Source organism: Pollachius pollachius, assembly GCF_949987615.1.
Source record: "Pollachius pollachius genome assembly, chromosome: 6".
NCBI lineage: Eukaryota > Metazoa > Chordata > Actinopteri > Gadiformes > Gadidae > Pollachius > Pollachius pollachius.
In genome coordinates, this window is record NC_136939.1 from 23,044,251 (window position 1) to 23,064,146 (window position 19,896).

Here is a 19,896-nt window from a genome sequence, read left to right on the forward strand (position 1 = left end):
GTCTGATGAGGGGCCCTACCTCTAGCACCACTCTGGGGGAGTCTGGTGGGGGGGTCCTTCCTCTAGTACCACTCTGGGGGAGTCTGGGGAATGCCTGAGTAATGCTCAGAGGTAAGAAGAGGATATCCTATTGTCTGTGCCTCCATCCCAGAGCCCAGATACATAGATACATCCTCAGATATACCCTCAGTCTGAGCCGTCAAAGCTCTGTCTGTGTTTGGTTGAAGCCCAGAGCAACCGCAGAGAGCAGACTCCCCTGTAACCCGGCTGTGTCCCCATGAAAAGGAGCAGGTTAATGGAATTCACTGATATTTAACAGACGGAAAAATGATCAAGATTATCAACAATAATATCAACCAAACATCAATAAATACGGTTTATTGAAGAGTCCAGCAGGAGAGAGCAGACTCCCCTCTAACGAGCTGCGTCTCCATGAAGAGCGACCGCTCTATGGGAACACATGTTCGCTTTAGAGATCGAAACCTGTCTATTGAGCAAAGCTAAAGATTTATCAAAGAATAGCAAAATGCAGCAATCAACTGATGAACGGATCACAGTTCAGACCAGAATTCTAACAAAAAGGCACATCAAAGGGCAAACTGTTGTTATTCTGTCAAACAAGTCCCACTGGTGTCGTTGCAGGAAGAGAGTTGTTGCAGGATGAGAGATGTTGTAGGAAGAGAGTAACGTCCAAGCATTCACTCTCTCAAAGGAACTCTGTTCCTGATTTTAAAACACATGAAGACATTCAACATATATATATATCGTCCGACATGTCTTACGGCAACATATTTAGCTACTATGAACTAATATGTAGCATAGTACATTTGTTAACAGTTGAAAGACAAAAATGATATGATGCTGTATGTTTGTATAGCATACAGCAAAAATGAACACGACTGTCCTACATGTTTAGTACATATATTTTAGGACGAAAACCACCAGGCATGTATGGGTTCTGTAGAAATAGTCCAGGTACTTCCATTTTATTAAGTCCCACCCAAGCGACCCAGCCCCCCAGTACCAGTCAGACTGGAAGCAAGGCCCCTGATGAACCAGAGATAGTCCCTGATGAACCAGAGATAGCCCCTGATGAACCAGAGATAGCCCCTGATGAACCAGAGATGGCCCCTGATGAACCAGAGATAGCCCCTGATGAACCAGAGATAGCCCCTGATGAACCAGATAGCCCCTGATGAACCAGAGATAGCCCCTGATGAACCAGAGATAGCCCCTGATGAACCAGAGATAGCCCCTGATGAACCAGAGATAGCCCCTGATGAACCAGAGATAGCCCCTGATGAACCAGAGATAGCCCCTGATGAACCAGAGATAGCTCCTGATGAACCAGATAGCCCCTGATGAACCAGAGATAGCCCCTGATCAACCAGAGATAGCCCCTGATCAACCAGAGATAGCCCACGCTTTGGGAGGGGAAGGAGAGATACCCTTCATGTATTTATTTATACAAATTTTATTTAGATGTATTCACACCAGATCCAGTGATCCAAATACACAATACATATTCAGAAACATTCAAATAAACCAAGTCAAATAAGTAATATAGTGTAAAAATGAAGTTGAATTATAAAATTGTTTATATCTTTACAAAGTTTTTTGATGCGCATCACCACAGAAAGTTGACCAAGGAATTGATAGCATCTCTGTGAAAAAGGGTTTCTCATAGTTTCTATAATACTTACATACTGTAATGTCCCTAAAGCTCGTTCCAGATTTCACAGGACAGGTCTAACAAAGGCAACATGTCAGTCTTTAAACCCCAGATGCTAGTCAAGGTCTAGCTTTTTATAATGGCTTAACAATTTCATCAATTTGACCAGAATAAAATCCCAAAAAGCTTCAAATCCAGCGCATCAAATCCACAAAGCTTGCTACACAGCTGCAGCGAGCGTCTGCCTCAGGACTCAGCCTGGCTCTGGGTCTGGTCTACGTCAGGACTCAGCCTGGCTCTGGGTCTGGTCTACGTCAGGACTCAGTCTGGCTCTGGGTCTGGTCTACGTCATGGACTGGGTCTGGCCTACATCATGGACTGGGTCTGGTCTACGTCATGGACTGGGTCTGGTCTACATCATGGACTGGGTCTGGGCGCTGGTGTTGATGAGATCCCCAGGTAGGCTCTCCCGGGCCTCCTGCATGCGTCTCCTGGCCCTCTGGAATGCCTCTGGGAACACACACACACACACACACACACAAACACACACACACACACACACACACACACACACACACGTAGAATATAGTAAAGATACAGAGGGGTTGATAGTGATCAGGACACCTCAGTGTGTGTTTATAGCTGAGTTGTTAGTAATACAGTGGGTTGATAGTGATCAGAGTATCTTGGTGTGGAAACTATTCTTGAGTGGAGCTGGCACATCACATCCAACTAGGAGGACAGGCGGTCTGTGTCTCCTACCCATGATGTTGTAGACGGCCCCCTGCTGGCTGAAGCCCCCCAACTGGTCCACAACACACTGTCTTTTCTTCCTTAGATCTCTGGCGTCAACGAATGCCCTGCAGTACGGGAATAAGCAGGTAGGCAAAAAGAAAACCCCCAAATAAAGGTAAAAATACGCCTAGAAACTAACCATCAACTAGATATAACCCTGAGGTTAAGACAGTTGTTCAGGTTTTAGTGGCTGAGAACATGTTGAGCATACAAGCGACATTGATTCAAACTGCTTCAGCAGATAGCATTATGGTGAAAACTAATATGAATCAAGTTGTAAATATTGCTTAACTAGGAGGAAATATTAGGAAATATTTTGTCAGCCAAATGTGTCCATCACTCACCTGGCGTGCTGGAGACAGTGGAGGTTAAAGACTACACTTCCTGTAGTTTCAGTACAGAATCCAAAGCGACTCAGTCGGTCCCCCTTAAAAACATTAGAAATATATACATGATAAATAAGTTATATCATATCATATCATACACACACACACACACACACATACATGTATATATATATACATATACACATATATATATATATACATATATATATATATACATATATATACACATATACACATACATATATATATATATATACATATACATATATATATATATATGTATGTGTATATGTGTATATATATGTATATATATATATATGTATATATATATATATGTGTATATGTATATATATATACATGTATGTGTGTGTATGTATGCGTCTATATATATATATATATATATATGTGTGTGTGTGTGGTATATTAGCAACTTTAGCAGCAGGGTATGTAGTTAAATTGCAGTAAAACAAAATATCTTTGTGTCTGAAAACAATTTTCAATTTATAATTTTCAATATATATATATAATACTACATCATATTTATTACATCAAGTAAGTGAGCAAGGATCGGGCTAGAAAAATAAAGTGAATTGTATCCGGTTCGGAGCTCATTTCTGACCTGAATATATTCAAGCCCAGAGGGGTACTCTTACTTTGAAGGTTCCCGGGACCCGGACATAGCTGTGGTCCTCCAGCTCAGGAGACCCCCCGATGAAGAAGCGCCTCAGCCCCGACACTGTGCCCGCCTGCAGGGGGCGCCACGTGTGGCACGTCACTACGTGCTTACCTGACACACACACACACACACACACACACACACACACACACACACACACACACACACACACACACACACACACACACACACACACACACACACACACACACACACACACACACACGATTCATATGCATGTGTCTGGACGACCAAACCCCTTCTGAGAGGCGGCAGGTTCCAGACTTGATGTAATATTAAGCATTAATATGAATGTTCCACAATGAACTCGTTATGACTGCAAGGGACAGTCAGTACAATAGATCCCCTCTAAAGCCATTCCAATCATGACATTTGGTCGCACACATCGCTTGACAGATGACAATCATTGTTATCTCCGTTCCAATCTGCCAGCCGTTGGACTTGTTGGACATGAGGAGAACTCCTGACTCACCAGGAGTGGCGGGGAACACCAGATAGCCATAGCCCTCGGTCCGGTAGCGCTGCCAGTAGTCCAGCGACAGCACCTTGAAGTACAGCACCGGCCACTGGGGAAGGGATTCTGGTGGCATGCAGAGAGGCGGTCATTAGCAGCCTTCAGACGCACAACCGACTCCATCACACAAAAACACACATCTGAGGGACGCACAACCAACCTTGGCTCTCGTTCTCCCTCAGGTGGAACGCCTCAAAACTGAAAGGGTAACTGAAGAGAGCCACGCTTTCCTGTGGACAGGGGGACACCTGATGGTTCACTAGTCTCATTCGGCCTTCAAACGTACTGCGTTCTGTTCCTCAAGTCGAGTCCAAGTCCAAGTCCCAAACTTTTTCAAGTCTTGAACAAGTCACCATGTATTTTTACTTAATAATGTCATTATTAGGCTATTGATCATAATTTCAACATATCACTTTAATTTACAGTAATTTCTTATCAATACAGTTATGATATGTTCATTGTTTTTGTCTTCAAATGTGTTATGATATGCGCATGCGCCGAAATCTTATGACGTTAAAAGTAGCCCAATAGGGTGGGAAAACCGCCCAATCTGGCAACACTGCCTGAACGTCCTCAAAATGTAGCCCAATAGGGCGGTAAAAAAAACGCCCAATCTGGCAACACAGCTGAACGTCCTCACCTCCAGCGTCAACGTAAATCAATGAGACCAACTGAAACGAAGCCGATATGAAACTTAAACTGTGATTCTGAAGAAAGCATAAATGATATCGAAATTCAGTTTAGATATTATTGAAGATACGAGTGTGTAGATTTGTTACATTTTTTGAACGAAGGTAAACGGTTGAACAATATTTTAGCTACGATGTCTTAATTGTCAGAGGCTGGCCAGACGGCTTCAATGGGACCAACTAAAAATGCAGCCGATATGAAACTAAAACTGTTATTCTGAATAAAGTATAAACGATATCGAAATTTCGTTTTGATATTATTGAAGTGTAGATTTGTCTTCGCTCGCTGTTTTTTTTTTCATCTTCATGGAAGTGAATGCGTCTTGGGTGTCTAGCCCTCTAGGCGGGAAATAGGTTAGATATCTGAAACAATAAATGTTTTTGACTCCAGACATGTCGAGTCATTACAAGTCAAAGAGGCAAAGTCTGAGTCAAGTCTCAAGTCAATAGCAGTCAGGTCTAAGTCGAGTCGCAAGTCATGCGTCATTTTGTCAAGTCGAGTCTGAAGTCATCAAAAACATGATTCGAGTCCAAGTCATGTGACTCGAGTCCACATCTCTGCTAAGTACTGCCTTATGTTCCTCGCATGGTACTCACCTTTCCTATGGTCTTGGTTCGGCAGGTCTGGGTCACCCCTGAAAGAGGCTGGAAGGGCAAGGTGGACCAATCTGAGGAGGAGCAGAGTTCAACACGACACTGAGACATGAGTCTAAACCAAGGTGGACCAATCTGAGGTTCAACACGACACTGGGACATGAGTCTCAACCAAAGTGGACCAATCTGAGGAGGAGCAGAGGTCACCATGACAGTGAGACATTTCATCTATCTATTCATTAAGATGTTTTTATACTCCCTGAAACACAGAGTGATCACTCTCCAATACTCTTTATCAAATTAACTCCTTGTGCATTGATTTAAGTTTTTTTTTAAATCAACCACATCATCATCGACAGTATTTTAAAACAACCAAACTAGAACCTTTAGTACAACAAAGACTCACTATTGGGCAGCTCCATGTTGTACTACTGGATTCTGAAGTGCAACAGAGTCTCACTATTGGGCAGCTCAATAAGAAGTGGACGTACAACAGAGACTCACTATTGGGCACCTCCATGAAGAAGTGAAACTACAACAGAGACTCACTATTTGGCAGCTCCATGAAGAAGTGGACGTACAACAGAGACTCACTATTTGGCAGCTCCATGAAGAAGTGGACGTACAGGTTGTCGTATTCAAAGCCCAGGGCAGACACTGGGACAGGGAGAAGAGGAGGAGAGGAGGGATGAGGAGGGATCTGGAGACCGATGGGAGTAGTCTGATGTTCTTGAATGGTCTAATGCAGACATCCCTAACCCGGTCCACGGACCGGTTAGAACCGGGCCTTGAAATATTTCCACAAAAAAATTCTAAAAAAAGATTTACATTTTTTTTTTATTTTCTTTTTGCATAACTTAGGATATACGAGTCATGTTAACTCCTCCAAAACATAGACTCCATTTACTTATTTGTAGTGGAGAAAAGAGAAACATTTAGTGAATTGTTCTGAAAATTAAGGACTTTTTTTGCACTACTTTTTATTGAAGTCTCAAGTGACTTTTATTGTGTTTGTCTTATAAATTGTAGTTTTTATATGAATGCAGTGTTGAAGGGAGCCTGATACTCAGGCATTTCATTGCAGTTACTATAATTGTTGTGAACATGACACATAAACCATCTTGAAAAACCGCCACATCCTTTGTTAAAAAAATAATGCATCTTAAAATTATGCATTCAAGTTTACAAACAAAAGGGTTGGGAACCCCTGGTCTAATGGGTCTCACTCACCGATCTCCCCGTTCACCATGAGACGGAGGACTCCTGGTGGTGGCTAGAGGAAATGCATCAGTCAACAAACATTAGTATAGGCTAGCAAGCCATCTCCTTTCTCAAACAGAAATTGCCCCTCTTAAAAATATATGACCCAAATTTTACATTGACTCACCATTTCAAAATCATGTCCAACCAGGCTGTTAAGGTAGTCTTTGTGCCGTAAGTATAGCTGTGGATAGTATAAGGTATTCAGTCATGATAGCCTTGCTAGCCATCCATGGTTTGGCTGTTATTTAATCCTTTGACCTAGCACATGGATGTGCTAGGTCAAAGGATTTAATAACAGCCAAACCATGGTTGGTTTGGTCTATTACACCTGACGCTTGATGTAAGGAGAGCTGAAGTCAGGTTTAATAGACAGGTTTAACGGTCTGTTAAACCTTGAGCTTGACGTGAGAAGAGCTCACATCTTTGTACATGTGCTGCTCCTTCTCCTTGTCCTCCGCCGCCATTGCCGTCGACACGTTGTCCAGAGTGAGACGCCACACTTCTTTCTTCTCCCCGTTGGTCTCGACCCTGCGAGTCACACACAGACATGTTGCATCAGAGAGATACCTCTTGTTGGGTCTCATCAACAAGAGGGGAGGTGTGTAGTGAGAGAGAGGAGAGGACCCCAACATTAACTGAAGGATGAAGATGATGAGGAAGGGTTCCCGTTATAGACCTACCTGTATGGTTCCTTTCCTTTGTTAAAGTCCGGTTTCAGGAGGACGATGCCGTTCCCGTCCGTCCTCACAGTGAACAGAAGACACTCATTCTCCTTGAGGCCCAGCCTGGGAACAGACACACACACAGACGGTACGCTACAAGACAAGAGGGTTCAGCAACATTCACGCCTGGATATTGAGTACAATCATTCCTCATAATCCCATTAAAAGGTGCTGTAGGTACGATTATTATGGTAGTAAGTAGTTATTTACATTTCATTTTTAAGGAATGCCTAAGCCATCCATCAGCCATCAGTGAGTGAAACGCGCCTTGGGAGTACTGGTTGCCAACACCTGCTTTTGGATGGGAACATTTTCTAGACTGCTCGTGGCTTATCAGGGCATCTCTTCCTTGATTGGTTGTGAGTACCCATGTTACCTCTAATTCACAGGTGAATGGCAGCACTTCTAAATGGCAGAGAAACGTGTAGAGAGGAAGGGAGCAGAGAGGGAAGGGAGGTTTTATTGTGCTTTAATTCATTGTTTTATTTATCTTATCTCGCTCTCTTCTGTTATTTCACTTCGCAACTTCCAAATCTTACATTATAAAGAGTGTATTAGATCCTGTACAGAATCCATTACTTAATTGAACGGTTTGAGGTAGACGACATTAGTTCTAACATAATCAGCCTTAACGAATTAATCCATACTTCTCACAAGTAGGATATTCTGTAACTTTATTGACCCAGCTGTCTGACTGCATTCAGACATATATTCAGCTTCATGGATCCACTATTGCTACTTATACAAACATTTCACAACCAAAGACTATATGACATGGGGAGGTTCTACACACAACAAGCTAGGTTTCCTGAGGCCAGAACATGGCCGTATGTGATGGTTCCCCCTCCACTCACCTGCCCGGAGGTCCCAGGTCAGCCATGATGTGCATGGTTGTCATGGCTTTGGTCACCACATGACTGCTCTTCACGAAGCCGTGCGAGGGCTCCCAGGTAATCATCTTAGATCGGGGAACACTGCAGTCTCTGCGGGCGGACCACATGAACACCGGTTTACCTCACAGTGAACAACAAGATGACTCGTTTTCTCTGTTGTTACCCCTGCTACTTGAAGATTGATCATGTCACGGATTTTCAAATGGATGACATCATGGGCGTAAATAGAAAAGTAGATTATGTATGAATACCATAATTATACTTAAACTTTAAGATAAATATTTGACAATCAGAATGTGACAGAATCTGACTCGCAACCCCCATTTGTGTTGCCTTCTGTACGGGAATTGTTTAGCAACGTACCCTTGGGAGACGATCCAGAATGGTGCGTTTTACAACGATAACGGTATAAGTGTTGCCTTACTATGTTAGAAATACTTCAGCCATCTGATTAAATAACAAAGTGACACTCTTGCTAGTAAAAAAGCTAAAATATATTCCCTCCCATGCATATTACTGTTCATTTTTTAACATTGCTAGTCAGCCAATATCCAATAAAAGCCTTTCAACGAGGTGGAGGCCGATCTGAGCAACAGGACTACCTACACGGTGCGTCTCTCCTGGCGTCGGTTTCTGACCGTGGACATCCTCTCAGCCAGGAAGGTGGGGGCCGACTGGGCTGTGGTCACCGAGTCTTCACTGTGCTGTTTCATTTTTTTTTTTGAAATAATCAAATCAGAGCTTTTAAATAGAGAACCATGGAACACACAAACAGAGTGTTTTTATCACAAGGGTGGGCTTATTTGTGCTTGCACATAAAAAAGTTACATTTCCTCACGTCCATCTCATGCATTTCTCTATGTGTGTGTGCGTGCGTGCGTGCGTTTGTGCGTGTTTTCGTGGAAACGTGTGTGCCACTGGAGCCCCACCAGTTGCTGAAGGCTGGTGAAGCGGTCGTGGTCGGTGTAGGTGAAGACCCTCTGGTTGCGTCGGCCCTTGGACCGGAGGAGGGCCCTGACCTCTGTGTGGTACTGCTTCTCCAGAGGACTGTGGCATGCTGCCTCGCTTTGGAAGAGATCCATCTCACTCTGAACACACAGAACAACACACTGTTGGTCCAAGAGGTAACGGTTGAGCATTAAGAAATAAGGAGTGACATTAGAAGAGATCCTAGACATTCTAACTTCAAACTAACTGGCCTGTACTGGTACCTGGCTGAAAAGCTTCTCCTGCCAATGCACCACAAGCTCTTCCACATTATCTCCTAGAGAGAGAGAGAGAAAAAAAAGTGCTGTGCTGTTTTTTTTGCAAGGAGGCGTGCATACTAAGGATTCTTGATCAATGGTTTTTATATTTTACACACAAAATAGGGTAAACTACCACAAGTCAGATCTTGTATTATCATGTAATACGAAGTGCAGATGTGATAACTACAATACTTAAAGTGCACATTCATCTATTTCTAACACAGTATTCACTGCGTGAAAAGTACCAGCTTTGGCCTGCGGGGTCAGGGTGTCCAGCTCAATGACCCCTGGGTTCTGTTGGGACAGCACTGTCTGTTGGAGGTGCTGGGACAGCACCACGGTGGAGGTCACCCGCTCCACACGCACCCTGAGACACCCGACAGCAGACACCAAAACCATTTTAAATGAGTCATCATGATTACATTGTAAGGCGGTCATTATTGTTGGTCTTTAATGTCGTTTAATGTCATGATAGTTGGAGGTCTTTAATGTAGTTTCATGAGGTCTTTAATGTAGTTTCATGATGGGTTGCAGGTCTTTAATTTAGTTTAATGAGGTCTTTAATGTAGTTTCATGATGGGTTGGAGGTCTTTAATGTAGTTTAATGAGGTCTTTAATGTAGTTTCATGACGGGTTGGAGGTCTTTAATGTAGTTTCATGATGTGTTGGAGGTGACGTGAGGCAGAATTAGCGAGATAGAAGAAGGCCAAAAGGTAAAAGATTACTTACGATATCCTGAGGTTTTTGATAGCATCCCTCGATCGGTACACAGCCTCACTCGTGTCTGTATTCCAGCTTTCTGCCATTGATGATGTGACGGTAACCAAAAGATTAAACTGATCGGGGTCGAGCTTGGTCAGCTAAACTAGTAGTACCGTCTGGGTCCGAGTCTCCAGACACCTGCTCCCGTGTTCATTGATGGATAAACAGCTATAAAGCCTCGTTACATCAATGATCTGGAAGCTTGTTGGTTGAAGAGTGAACCACCATGATGTTAAGAAACAGATCTGAACCAGATCACCGTTTCAAGGAAGCCATGAGCGTTATGGCCGTTGCGTAGTAACGGACTTCTTCTTCACTCGGTCACTTGAGCATTACATGTTATGCACCACAGCGTCGCCTGCAGGGCGGGATGAAACAATATGGACAAAACACCAACATAATCAGAATCAGAACTACATGGTTAGTAAACCACATCGTTTAAGACGCAAATAAATGTTAAATGGCTTAAATCAAGTGAAATGATTTGAACAGAGTCTAAATGGAGTAAAAAATGTAAACATACACACCATTTAAAAAAATTAAAATGGTTGGAAACAAATAAAGTGAAGAGTTCACTAAATAGCTGATAAGTCATCAAGTTTGAATAAATTTGAGATAAAATATAAAATAGCTGAGCTGTTCTGATTGTGTGTGTGTGTGTGTGTGTGTGTGTGTGTGTTTGCGTGTGTGTGTGTGTGTGTGTGCGTGTTTGGTGGTAGTTACTTGGAAAGGTATGTTATTGACCTTATTCCTTCACAGTTCATCGAAATAAGCTCACAAAATGACAAATGATAAGGCTTATACCATTGGACTCCTTTGAGTCTCAGCTTTCATATAGCTATATCGTTTGTCTAGATTTGTTTCCAGATTGGATTGGCAATTTCCAGCCCAACTACAGAGCACTTGTATGGAATACCAGTAAGTATTTGTTCTGTACTTTTTGTGTATATTTTATGAATTTCTGTATATTTTCTATATATTTATGTAGTAATATATGTGTAGTATGTGTAGCATGTTCACCAATGGTCAAATAAATGTTTAGGCCTACTAGAAGGATTTTGAGCAATGTTTTATTCGCAAAGACTACAATATTTTTTAGAACACTGTGTATGCAGCTGTGCATGAAATAGAAAATTGAGCGATCGATTTCAGCACTTTCTTTCTGGACAGCGCCGTGTACAAACGACGTAAGGAGTGTTTCCTAAGAGACCGTTCGGGAACCACACCTATAGAGGTAAACAACTTTGATAAGTCTAAACGTAGGATTCTTCGTGGCGCACTATTGACAAAAGTAGTAGGCCTATTAGAACAGGTCAGCCAGAAAATAAGTTTGCTGAACAATGCCAAGATCCTACTGAACATAGAAGAACTGAAACACATTAACATTACACCAGATGAGTCCAAGAAGGTGAGACTACAACAAAACATTGAGAGACGAAATAAAGACGAGAGAAGAGAGTGTTGAACAAGGACTGGCAATCAGGAACGGCAAAATTGTACAACTACCGAAACAGACACGACAAGCGAGAGTCCAGCGAAGGCAACAGCAAGAACAACAAAGACAACTGGAACAAGTGACTGGAGTATGGAAGTAAATCTGTGCCATCGGGTTTTGAAAATAAAAACACATTGAATTATAAGCACTGAATATTTATGCATTGAAATAACCTATCTGAATTTTTTGCCTCTGAATTTAACTCTTTACATTTTCAATTTATCATATTCACCTTTATTTTTCAATGTTAAAAAATTCAACGGTAAAAAATTCAACGTTAAAATATTCAACTCAAATATTTTCAACGTCCCAAAATTCAGTCCGCCAAAGTCACCATCAAAATTCAATGTACGAAATTCAGTGTTAACATCCGGGGACCCAAGAAAGAGCAATCGATCCTAGATGCTAGATCGCGGTCAAACGAGTGGGCGCGTCATTCTCGTTGGATACCTGATTCTCACGCGGGAAGGCATAACAGATTTAGCCATGTCCAACGGAAACAGCAGCAGTAATGGTGCTTCGGTGAGTACATTTTTTCTATATATATATGCCATTAGTATGGGTTGTTTCTGTAAGATTCAGCAATGGACAATACTAACGGACACTTGTACATAAGAAGGACGTCGAATTGAAAAATAGGGGTAGTTCGGAATTTTGGACATAGGACCTGATTCTCAAGTTAGCCTTGGTGATCTTTATCATTGGAGACTAGGCTAGCGCAAGTCAACGGGCATACTTTGATGCTGGTTTATAACGTCTTTATTTCACTTGATTTCAGGGGTACAGTTTAACAGTCAGGTTTAAAATGTGTAGCGCCACTAGGGGGCGCCGCCCTCTTTTGTTTGGTTATACGAGATAACGTGGAGTGAAGTAGTGCGTGCTCTTCCGCTCTGCTAGAATAAACAGCAATATACGATCGAAGTCTCCCTTTTTGATATGAGTTATTTAGTAATAACTCATATTAAGACTTTCCACCTGTGTGTTAAATATATATAGTGCTGTGGAGACCTGGCGTGGTATGGTGAAAAGCTTATAGTATACTAAAAGTACCGTGAGGAGACTCTCGCATGTTGCCTCCTTCATGCTAACCCTGACCTACACCATCGCACGTTACACAGTATTGTGGATAGACCAATTGCCTCTATCAAATAATGCTCCCACTGCAGATTCACGTTATTTTACACCACTACTCACCCCATGTACATTGTTTATGCTGTTTATAACGTATATATTGATGATTTCAGGGGTACAATATGTGCAATGTATGTAATGTAAAACTTCAAGAAAAAACATAAATACTCAATTAAACTAAATAAAAGTGTAGCAAGAATTGTTAAAACTTGTATATATTTGTGAATGGGATTATGCATGTGTGGGTTTATATATGCAATAGCTAATAATTATTCCAAATATCCATTAATACAAACATTTTATTTTGAGAGTTATTTCAATGCATAAATATTCAGTGCTTAGAATTCAATGGGTCTTTATTTTCAAAATCCGATGGCACAGATTTACTTCCATAGCTTTTATTGATTAATATTTAGGTCTATGACTGCAGCAGATTTCAGCTGTAGATGCATCAATTGAAATATAGACTGTTCTTAAAGTCATACGTTTTTTATCTATTGCTGGTTTACATTACATATTTTTTTTCTCCTTCTCTTAGGAAATGCTGCTTAGTCACCTGTTAGAAAGACTCCGTTCTCGATTGGAACATATTCTGGGTCGCATGCCTCTGGATCTGGACTACTTGGAGTTCACTTGCACACAAGAACTTGTGTTTTTAAATGCTGCATCCTCTGAAATTGCTGTTTGTCCATCAATTTTAGATGCACTAACACAGCTATACAGTGAAATCAATTTAGAAAAAGAAAAAAGGAAGCAACATGTTTCAGTTTTGCAGTTTGAGGAAGAGCCAGCTGGGCGCCAGCGAATGGTCATATCCCCAGACTACCTTCGCCAACTTCTCGAACTTAATCTGTCGGTCCCTTGTATTGCCAAACTCTTGGGGATGTCAAGAAGGACAGTTTACCGGCGCATGGCTGAGTATGATCTCTCAGTAAAGGCACTATACAGCACCATGTCAGATGCAGAGCTGGACCAGTGTGTGAGCGAGATTAAATCCCGACAGCCTCACTCTGGATACCGAATGGTGAAGGGACTTCTGCAAGGACTGAGGGTGCAGTATAACCGTGTCCGAGCGTCCATGCACCGTGTTGACACCACTGGTGTCATCTCCCGAATGGTCCATTTAGGATGTATTGCTCGACAGTTTCAGGTCCCCAGTCGTTGATTCATATCGACACAAACCATAAATTGATTCGGTAATTATTTGTAAAAAAAAATGCAAGTGAATTAAGATGTTTTTGACCTTAAGCAATGTAAGCAACTGTTCTGTTCTCTGTTTTAACACTTTTTCATACTTGCAGAATGTACAGTTGACAAATTCTGCCTTTTACCTTTCAGCTACAACATTGTTATCTTTGGCGGCATTGATGGATTTTCCCGTAAGGTAAACACAGTTGTCAGGACAAAGTGTACACATTTTTATAATCATTAAGTAGTTGAGTCTCTCATAGGATGTAATTGCATTTGTGCTGCAGATAATGTATCTTGGTGCAGCCTCCAACAACCTAGCATCAACTACCCTGGCTTTCTTCCAACAATCTGTTGAGAAGTTTGGGTTTCCTCTCAGGTAAATGTATACTTTAAATTTTACTTTTTATATTTATTTTTTATAGTACAGTACAACCAGTGGAAGAAAGTAACTACGTCCATTTACTCAAGTGCTGTACTTAAGTAAAAATGTATTTGTACCCTGATTTTTCCTCTACTCTTTCACTTTTCTCTTCCTCACCATCTCCTATTGTGCCCTGTAATCGGTTTATGTGCCTACATATTTTAAATTGAATGAAGTCATGGAACATGACAGTAAAGTTTTGAATTTTCATTGAAAAGTAGGTAAGAACCTTATATAAAAACTCTGTTAGAGGGAACAAACCACGACTTTTAATACTTCAATACTTTTAAACACATCAATTTCATAATACAAATTTTTACTGTAGTAGTTCTGAATACTTTTTCAACCTGAGTACAACAGTGCCCAACACTACTATCCCACAACAATAATTTTAGACTTGAACTGTTTTTTTTATTCAGATGCTCAACCACTCTTGTTGCACTGTTTTAATATCCAACCAATATACTGTAATCAATAGTACAGGAACTGTATGTTTTTGTCTATCTTAGGGTACGTGGTGATCATGGGGTGGAAAACGTGGATGTTGCACGACTCATGTTTACAGTCCGTGGCACTGGGAGGAGCAGCTTTATATCTGGGAAGAGTGTTCACAACCAAAGGTTTGTTCAACAGAATAAATAATGTTAATTAACTACTGCCACCCCACTGATGTCACATTTGGGTACAAACGCAGTATGTAACTATAATTAAATTGTATGCATAAACACAGTATAAAGAAAGGTCACATCAGGAATATATTTAAAAAATAAATACATGACAATCAATGTTTCCTGTTGATTTGGGGATGCAAGAAGTTGAGTGGAAGGTCTTTTTTAATATGACATTAATACTAGTTAATTTTCATAATTTTACAGGATTGAGCGGCTGTGGAGAGACCTGTGGGTAGCTGTAACCAACATTTACTACGATGCTCTCCACTACCTTGAAGAGGAGGGCTTCCTCAGCATTGACAATGCTACACACCTCTTCTGCTGCCACTTTGTGTTCCTTCCACGCCTGCAGGATGACCTTGACACTTTTCGCAGTGGTTGGGACAATCATCCTATTAGAACAGAGAGCCAGATGACCCCTAACCAACTGTGGGTGCTGGGTCATGCACATCACCCGATTCCTGGCCCAGATAACACAGAGGTACGTGCAAAATATGTGATTTTAATAAGTAGTCTGGTTCTCGTGTTTAAGCAATTAAATTAGAATCCAAGAAGACATATGTGAAAATGTGCCTACTGTTTATCCAGATAATACTGCATGAAATTCAAAATTATTCTGTTTTTAGGGTATGGACATTCCAGAAATTGAGTGGGAAAACAGTGGACTTCCCCGTGATGACCACTCAGGCATCATTGTCCCAGAAACAGAATGCCCGCTGACTGATGACCAAATTACATCTTTGAGACATGCAGTTAACCCAAGAGCTGCATCCCAGTCCTTTGGCTGTGATATTTACATTGCCACTGTTCAGTTTTGTGAACAATTTCTTTCCCTGTGAAAGAACTGAATTGAGATTTGCATAGAGACATAAACCCACTCACCCTGGCTTAAATAGGCCATGTCTGTCATGTAACTGTCATTTTTTTGTATCGGAGCAAATCGTTTATCGCTGGACTGCCCACATTAATGAGGCCCGTTGGTTTTGTTAGCGGGCTCCAAAAGATGAAGGTCGTCATTACGTCTGGACTGGAATGATCTTGATGTGGAGCGGGAAAAAAACATTTCAAACCATCTCCCATGGCCTTCTTGACTTACCTAATTTCAACAGTTGTGATAACTTGCCATGCAAATCAAATAACATTTATAAAAGGTGAAAAAGAAATGTAAATACTTTGAGTTTTACACTTTTGTTAACACAATTTTAAACTGGCTTGCTTTTTCCCCTCTAATTTATAGATGAGGGCTGTTGAAACATTTAACAGTTTACGTTCACTCTTTCTTTTAAAGCCAAATTGTGTCAAAGCTTTGATGTGAACACTGATTTAGGAGAAACTGTACATACTTTGTGTTCCCTGAATAAAAAAAATCCAGATTTACTACACAGCCTCTGTAAACAGCCACGAACCTGTCTCGGTGTGAAGAGGCAGAAGCACGATACGCCCTTTCTAACTCTCCGGTCAATTCGTCAGATTGAAATTTGCTAATAATTTGTTGAAATAATAGTCTGCTGACAACGCCCCCTCCTATCGATGCCGTAAGTATGCGACGAGATGCCCTCTCTGTGATGACAGCTCTCCGTGGCTACGAAGGATTGTACTTCTCCACAGCCGTCAAAGTCCTCATGCGATATGAACGACATTTATCCAGAGTGGGCCAAGCACGAAAAAAATTGCCTGTGTGATCGCTGTCTCTATTGTCTTGTGTGATTTGACCGGCAGTTGGTCTGCTTATAGGTCGGAATGAAGCGGCCACCGATTATTGACAGGATGGGTACTTTATTCTACCGGACTCGTTCGCTTCTTCACTAGACACACACGCTACCGCTCGCTCTCCTCGCTCGTCCTCACTCGCTGACGTCACTCACACACAAACATACGCACACTGCCATTGTCGCGCACAAACATAGGCTACTCGTAACGCTATGCCTCGCGACGTTCATGACGTTCATGTTTTTTCGCCTCTATTGAAAGTTAGGCTATTAAACATGTTGCATTCTATACGGCGTGATTATGTCATTATTTTTAGCTACATAGCCTAATAAGAAGCGCTTATAGGATATTTGACTAAACAACCAAACTAGTTGAGGGTTTTTGCCTACCTGCAAGTATCCTCCAACTGCAATCTTTGGTTATTTATTAATTAATTTAGCTATACTTTAATAGTATTCTTTCTGTTCGAATCTGTGCAAGCATCCTCCAACTGCAATCTTTGGTCATTTATTAATTAATTTAGCTATACTTTAATAGTATTCTTTCTGTTCGAATCTGTTCAGTGTTCCAAATGATTTGTTATTAAATGTTACATTAAGTTAATTGTTGTATAAGCGTTGTTTAAATAAAATGCTTTTTAATTTAAAAAAGATTGTGGGCTGTATCGAACCGTGGGTCAAAAATCGTGATACAAACCGAATCGTGAGTTGGTGTATCGTTACAGCCCTAGTAAACAGGCATGTTGCTAGGTACGGTGGGCCTGTTTACATACCAGTTTACAGAGCCTAGGCTGTGTAGTAATACTGGATATAACAGAGGAAGAACTATTGCACTTTTTGTGTTTGCCAGTGGTCATTAAATTAGGAAAAGTAATAATTATAAAGCAAAGAAATGATATCAACCATTTATTTATAGATGTTATGCTTCAAACGGGGTCAAACTGACAGTTTTCACTGATCCGTTTGACAGTAACATAGGGCTCAACACTCAGTGAAACGTAACCATCTGAAATGTTAAAACAAAACTCAAAAAAGCATAACTGGTGGATAATGTAACATCCAAAATCAAATAATATCTAGAAATCTAGAGTGTGTGTGTGTGTGTTTGTATGAGTTTGTGTGTACGTTTGTTTTTTTGTGTGTGTGTGTGTGTGTGTGTGTGTGTAAGAGTGTGTGTTCTTTTGTCAGATTGCAATATTCCATCAGCCTGATTAGATGTGTGTTGGCTCCAACCCAAATGAAACAGCAGCTAGTTTCTCTGTTCGTCCCAAGAATCTGTGAAAGTCTTTGGTCACACCAGACCAAATCCTGTTTGGCACGATGAAATGCTGGCCAGAACATCAGTTCTGAAAGATGTATAATCTTTGTAATGCCCTGGGACCCGCAAGGCCTCAAAGCAGGTGGAGGCTGTGGGGTATCTGCCAGTGACTACTTCGACTGAGAGGCTCCTTGGAAGGATCTCCCATCCAGTCCAAAATTTGACCAGATCAGTCAATTCGGTTGGTGTAGCTATGGAGGAGATTAAACAATGAAATTCACCAAAAATATCTAAATGAGCTCAAAACAACATTACAATGAAAAACAATTCACCTAAATGTGAAGTAAATACTAAACATATATGTAGCCAAATAACATTTTAATAGTACTTTCAAATGCATTGTGTAAACCTACCATGAGCAATGAACTGTCGAAGATAGCCTGTAATGCAGCATATCGTGGCGACTGAATAATCTGCGTCTTCGTCGTCCTCACGGGGCCAAGTGATTCGCTGAAGAAGTACCTTAATTGAAAAATCCAGGGTTACGACACAATTTTATCAATGAATGTTCAAAAGTTGTTCATGAAATTTAAAAAATATTATACACCATTTCAATTACTTGATATGAATAGTTTTTAATAGGAAGCTCTATATATCCATTAAAGTGCAATATTATAAGACTTACTCCCGGAGGATGAGAAGATGAGGACAAACAGCCAAAAACAGTGTTAATAATAACCTTTCTCCTCAACATTCATTTAATTCCACAACATTTCCAGGCCTTGAGAATAGTTTTTCTAATTGTATGGCATGACATGAACAGTCATGAATTTCATGACTGTGGGGACCTTGCAATTCTTTATCATAATTGTATTGCATATCACTTTTGTGCTCTTTTGTAGGTCTTTGATAAAACATCACTAATAAAAATGTACCTCAGAGTTTATATTCCCAGATCCCTCTTTTGGGAGAAGCCTGTCCACTGTGTCAGGTCGTTGGGTCAGTACTGTCCACATTGGGGTTTCTTTGAGACCTCGCCTGAGCTGTTTTATTTGTCTTGTGACACGGCCGATAACCTGTTTATAGTAACAAGACAGGGTATAACATATAAAATACCTAATCTCAAAGCAATATCTGAGAGTCAATGATTGGAAAAAGACAATTTAAGAATATAATAACATTAATATACATTTGTTATGTGTCTATCCACAAGGGAATTAAGTAACAGGATACTGTGTCCTCCAGTTTAGTGATAAAACCACTTTTGCATTTATTACTGACCAGTGACTCCACCATATTTTATGTTTCCAGGAGAATAATTTGACAAATACGAAGTAAAACATTTTACATAAACCGTGACACTTTGTTTCCTTGGTTATAAATTAACCAGAATAATTTTGCCTAATGTTGTGCGACAGATAAACAATGTGCACATAACTCAGATTTTAGAAAAGAAGAATTGCCACTTGTAATTTTGGAAGCAAACATTTCTCAAACTTTCACTCACAGCATGGATCAATAACTTCTCAAAAATCCATCTCCTATTGGTCTCAGTTATGGATGGAAGGTCCCAGGCGTAGGCCAATTCCTGGACACTTGCTGCATCCTTTAAGCTTTAAGGCAGAAGCACAATAAGCAAATTAGGATACAAAGTTGAGTAATGCTAGGTACTATGTGCCCTTTTAAAAAGTACTGGCTATAACACATCACAGCAATGATAAATGCTGCTGTGTTCTAATTGGTCTTTCCCAGGATTATACCGTCAATTTACAAGCCTTATTAATTCTCTGATGTCCAGGTCTGGACAATCCTCCAAAGTTAGAGT

The 19,896-nt window shown here is 40.8% G+C and overlaps 1 protein-coding gene and 1 long non-coding RNA gene across 2 annotated transcripts; both read right to left on the minus strand.

The window, feature by feature from the left end:
• Window positions 1-1,628: 1,628 nt before the first annotated feature.
• Window positions 1,629-10,427, minus strand: mks1 (MKS transition zone complex subunit 1). Its single transcript, XM_079737636.1, has 18 exons — window positions 10,163-10,427; window positions 9,679-9,800; window positions 9,398-9,450; window positions 9,116-9,274; window positions 8,793-8,890; window positions 8,148-8,276; window positions 7,252-7,356; window positions 6,991-7,099; window positions 6,696-6,752; window positions 6,539-6,581; window positions 5,903-5,965; window positions 5,312-5,382; window positions 4,186-4,255; window positions 3,984-4,091; window positions 3,468-3,601; window positions 2,812-2,894; window positions 2,435-2,532; window positions 1,629-2,182 (listed from the first exon to the last, which is right to left on the minus strand). The coding sequence occupies exons 1-18, from the start codon at window positions 10,237-10,239 to the stop codon at window positions 2,085-2,087; spliced, it is 1,677 nt and encodes a 558-aa protein (XP_079593762.1). The 5' UTR covers window positions 10,240-10,427; the 3' UTR covers window positions 1,629-2,084.
• An 8,117-nt stretch (window positions 10,428-18,544) lies between these two features.
• LOC307077523 lies at window positions 18,545-19,679 on the minus strand. The gene is made up of 3 exons (XR_013811945.1): window positions 19,579-19,679; window positions 19,007-19,147; window positions 18,545-18,593 (listed from the first exon to the last, which is right to left on the minus strand). It is a non-coding gene; the product is annotated as an uncharacterized lncRNA (long non-coding RNA).
• Between the last annotated feature and the right edge of the window lie 217 nt (window positions 19,680-19,896).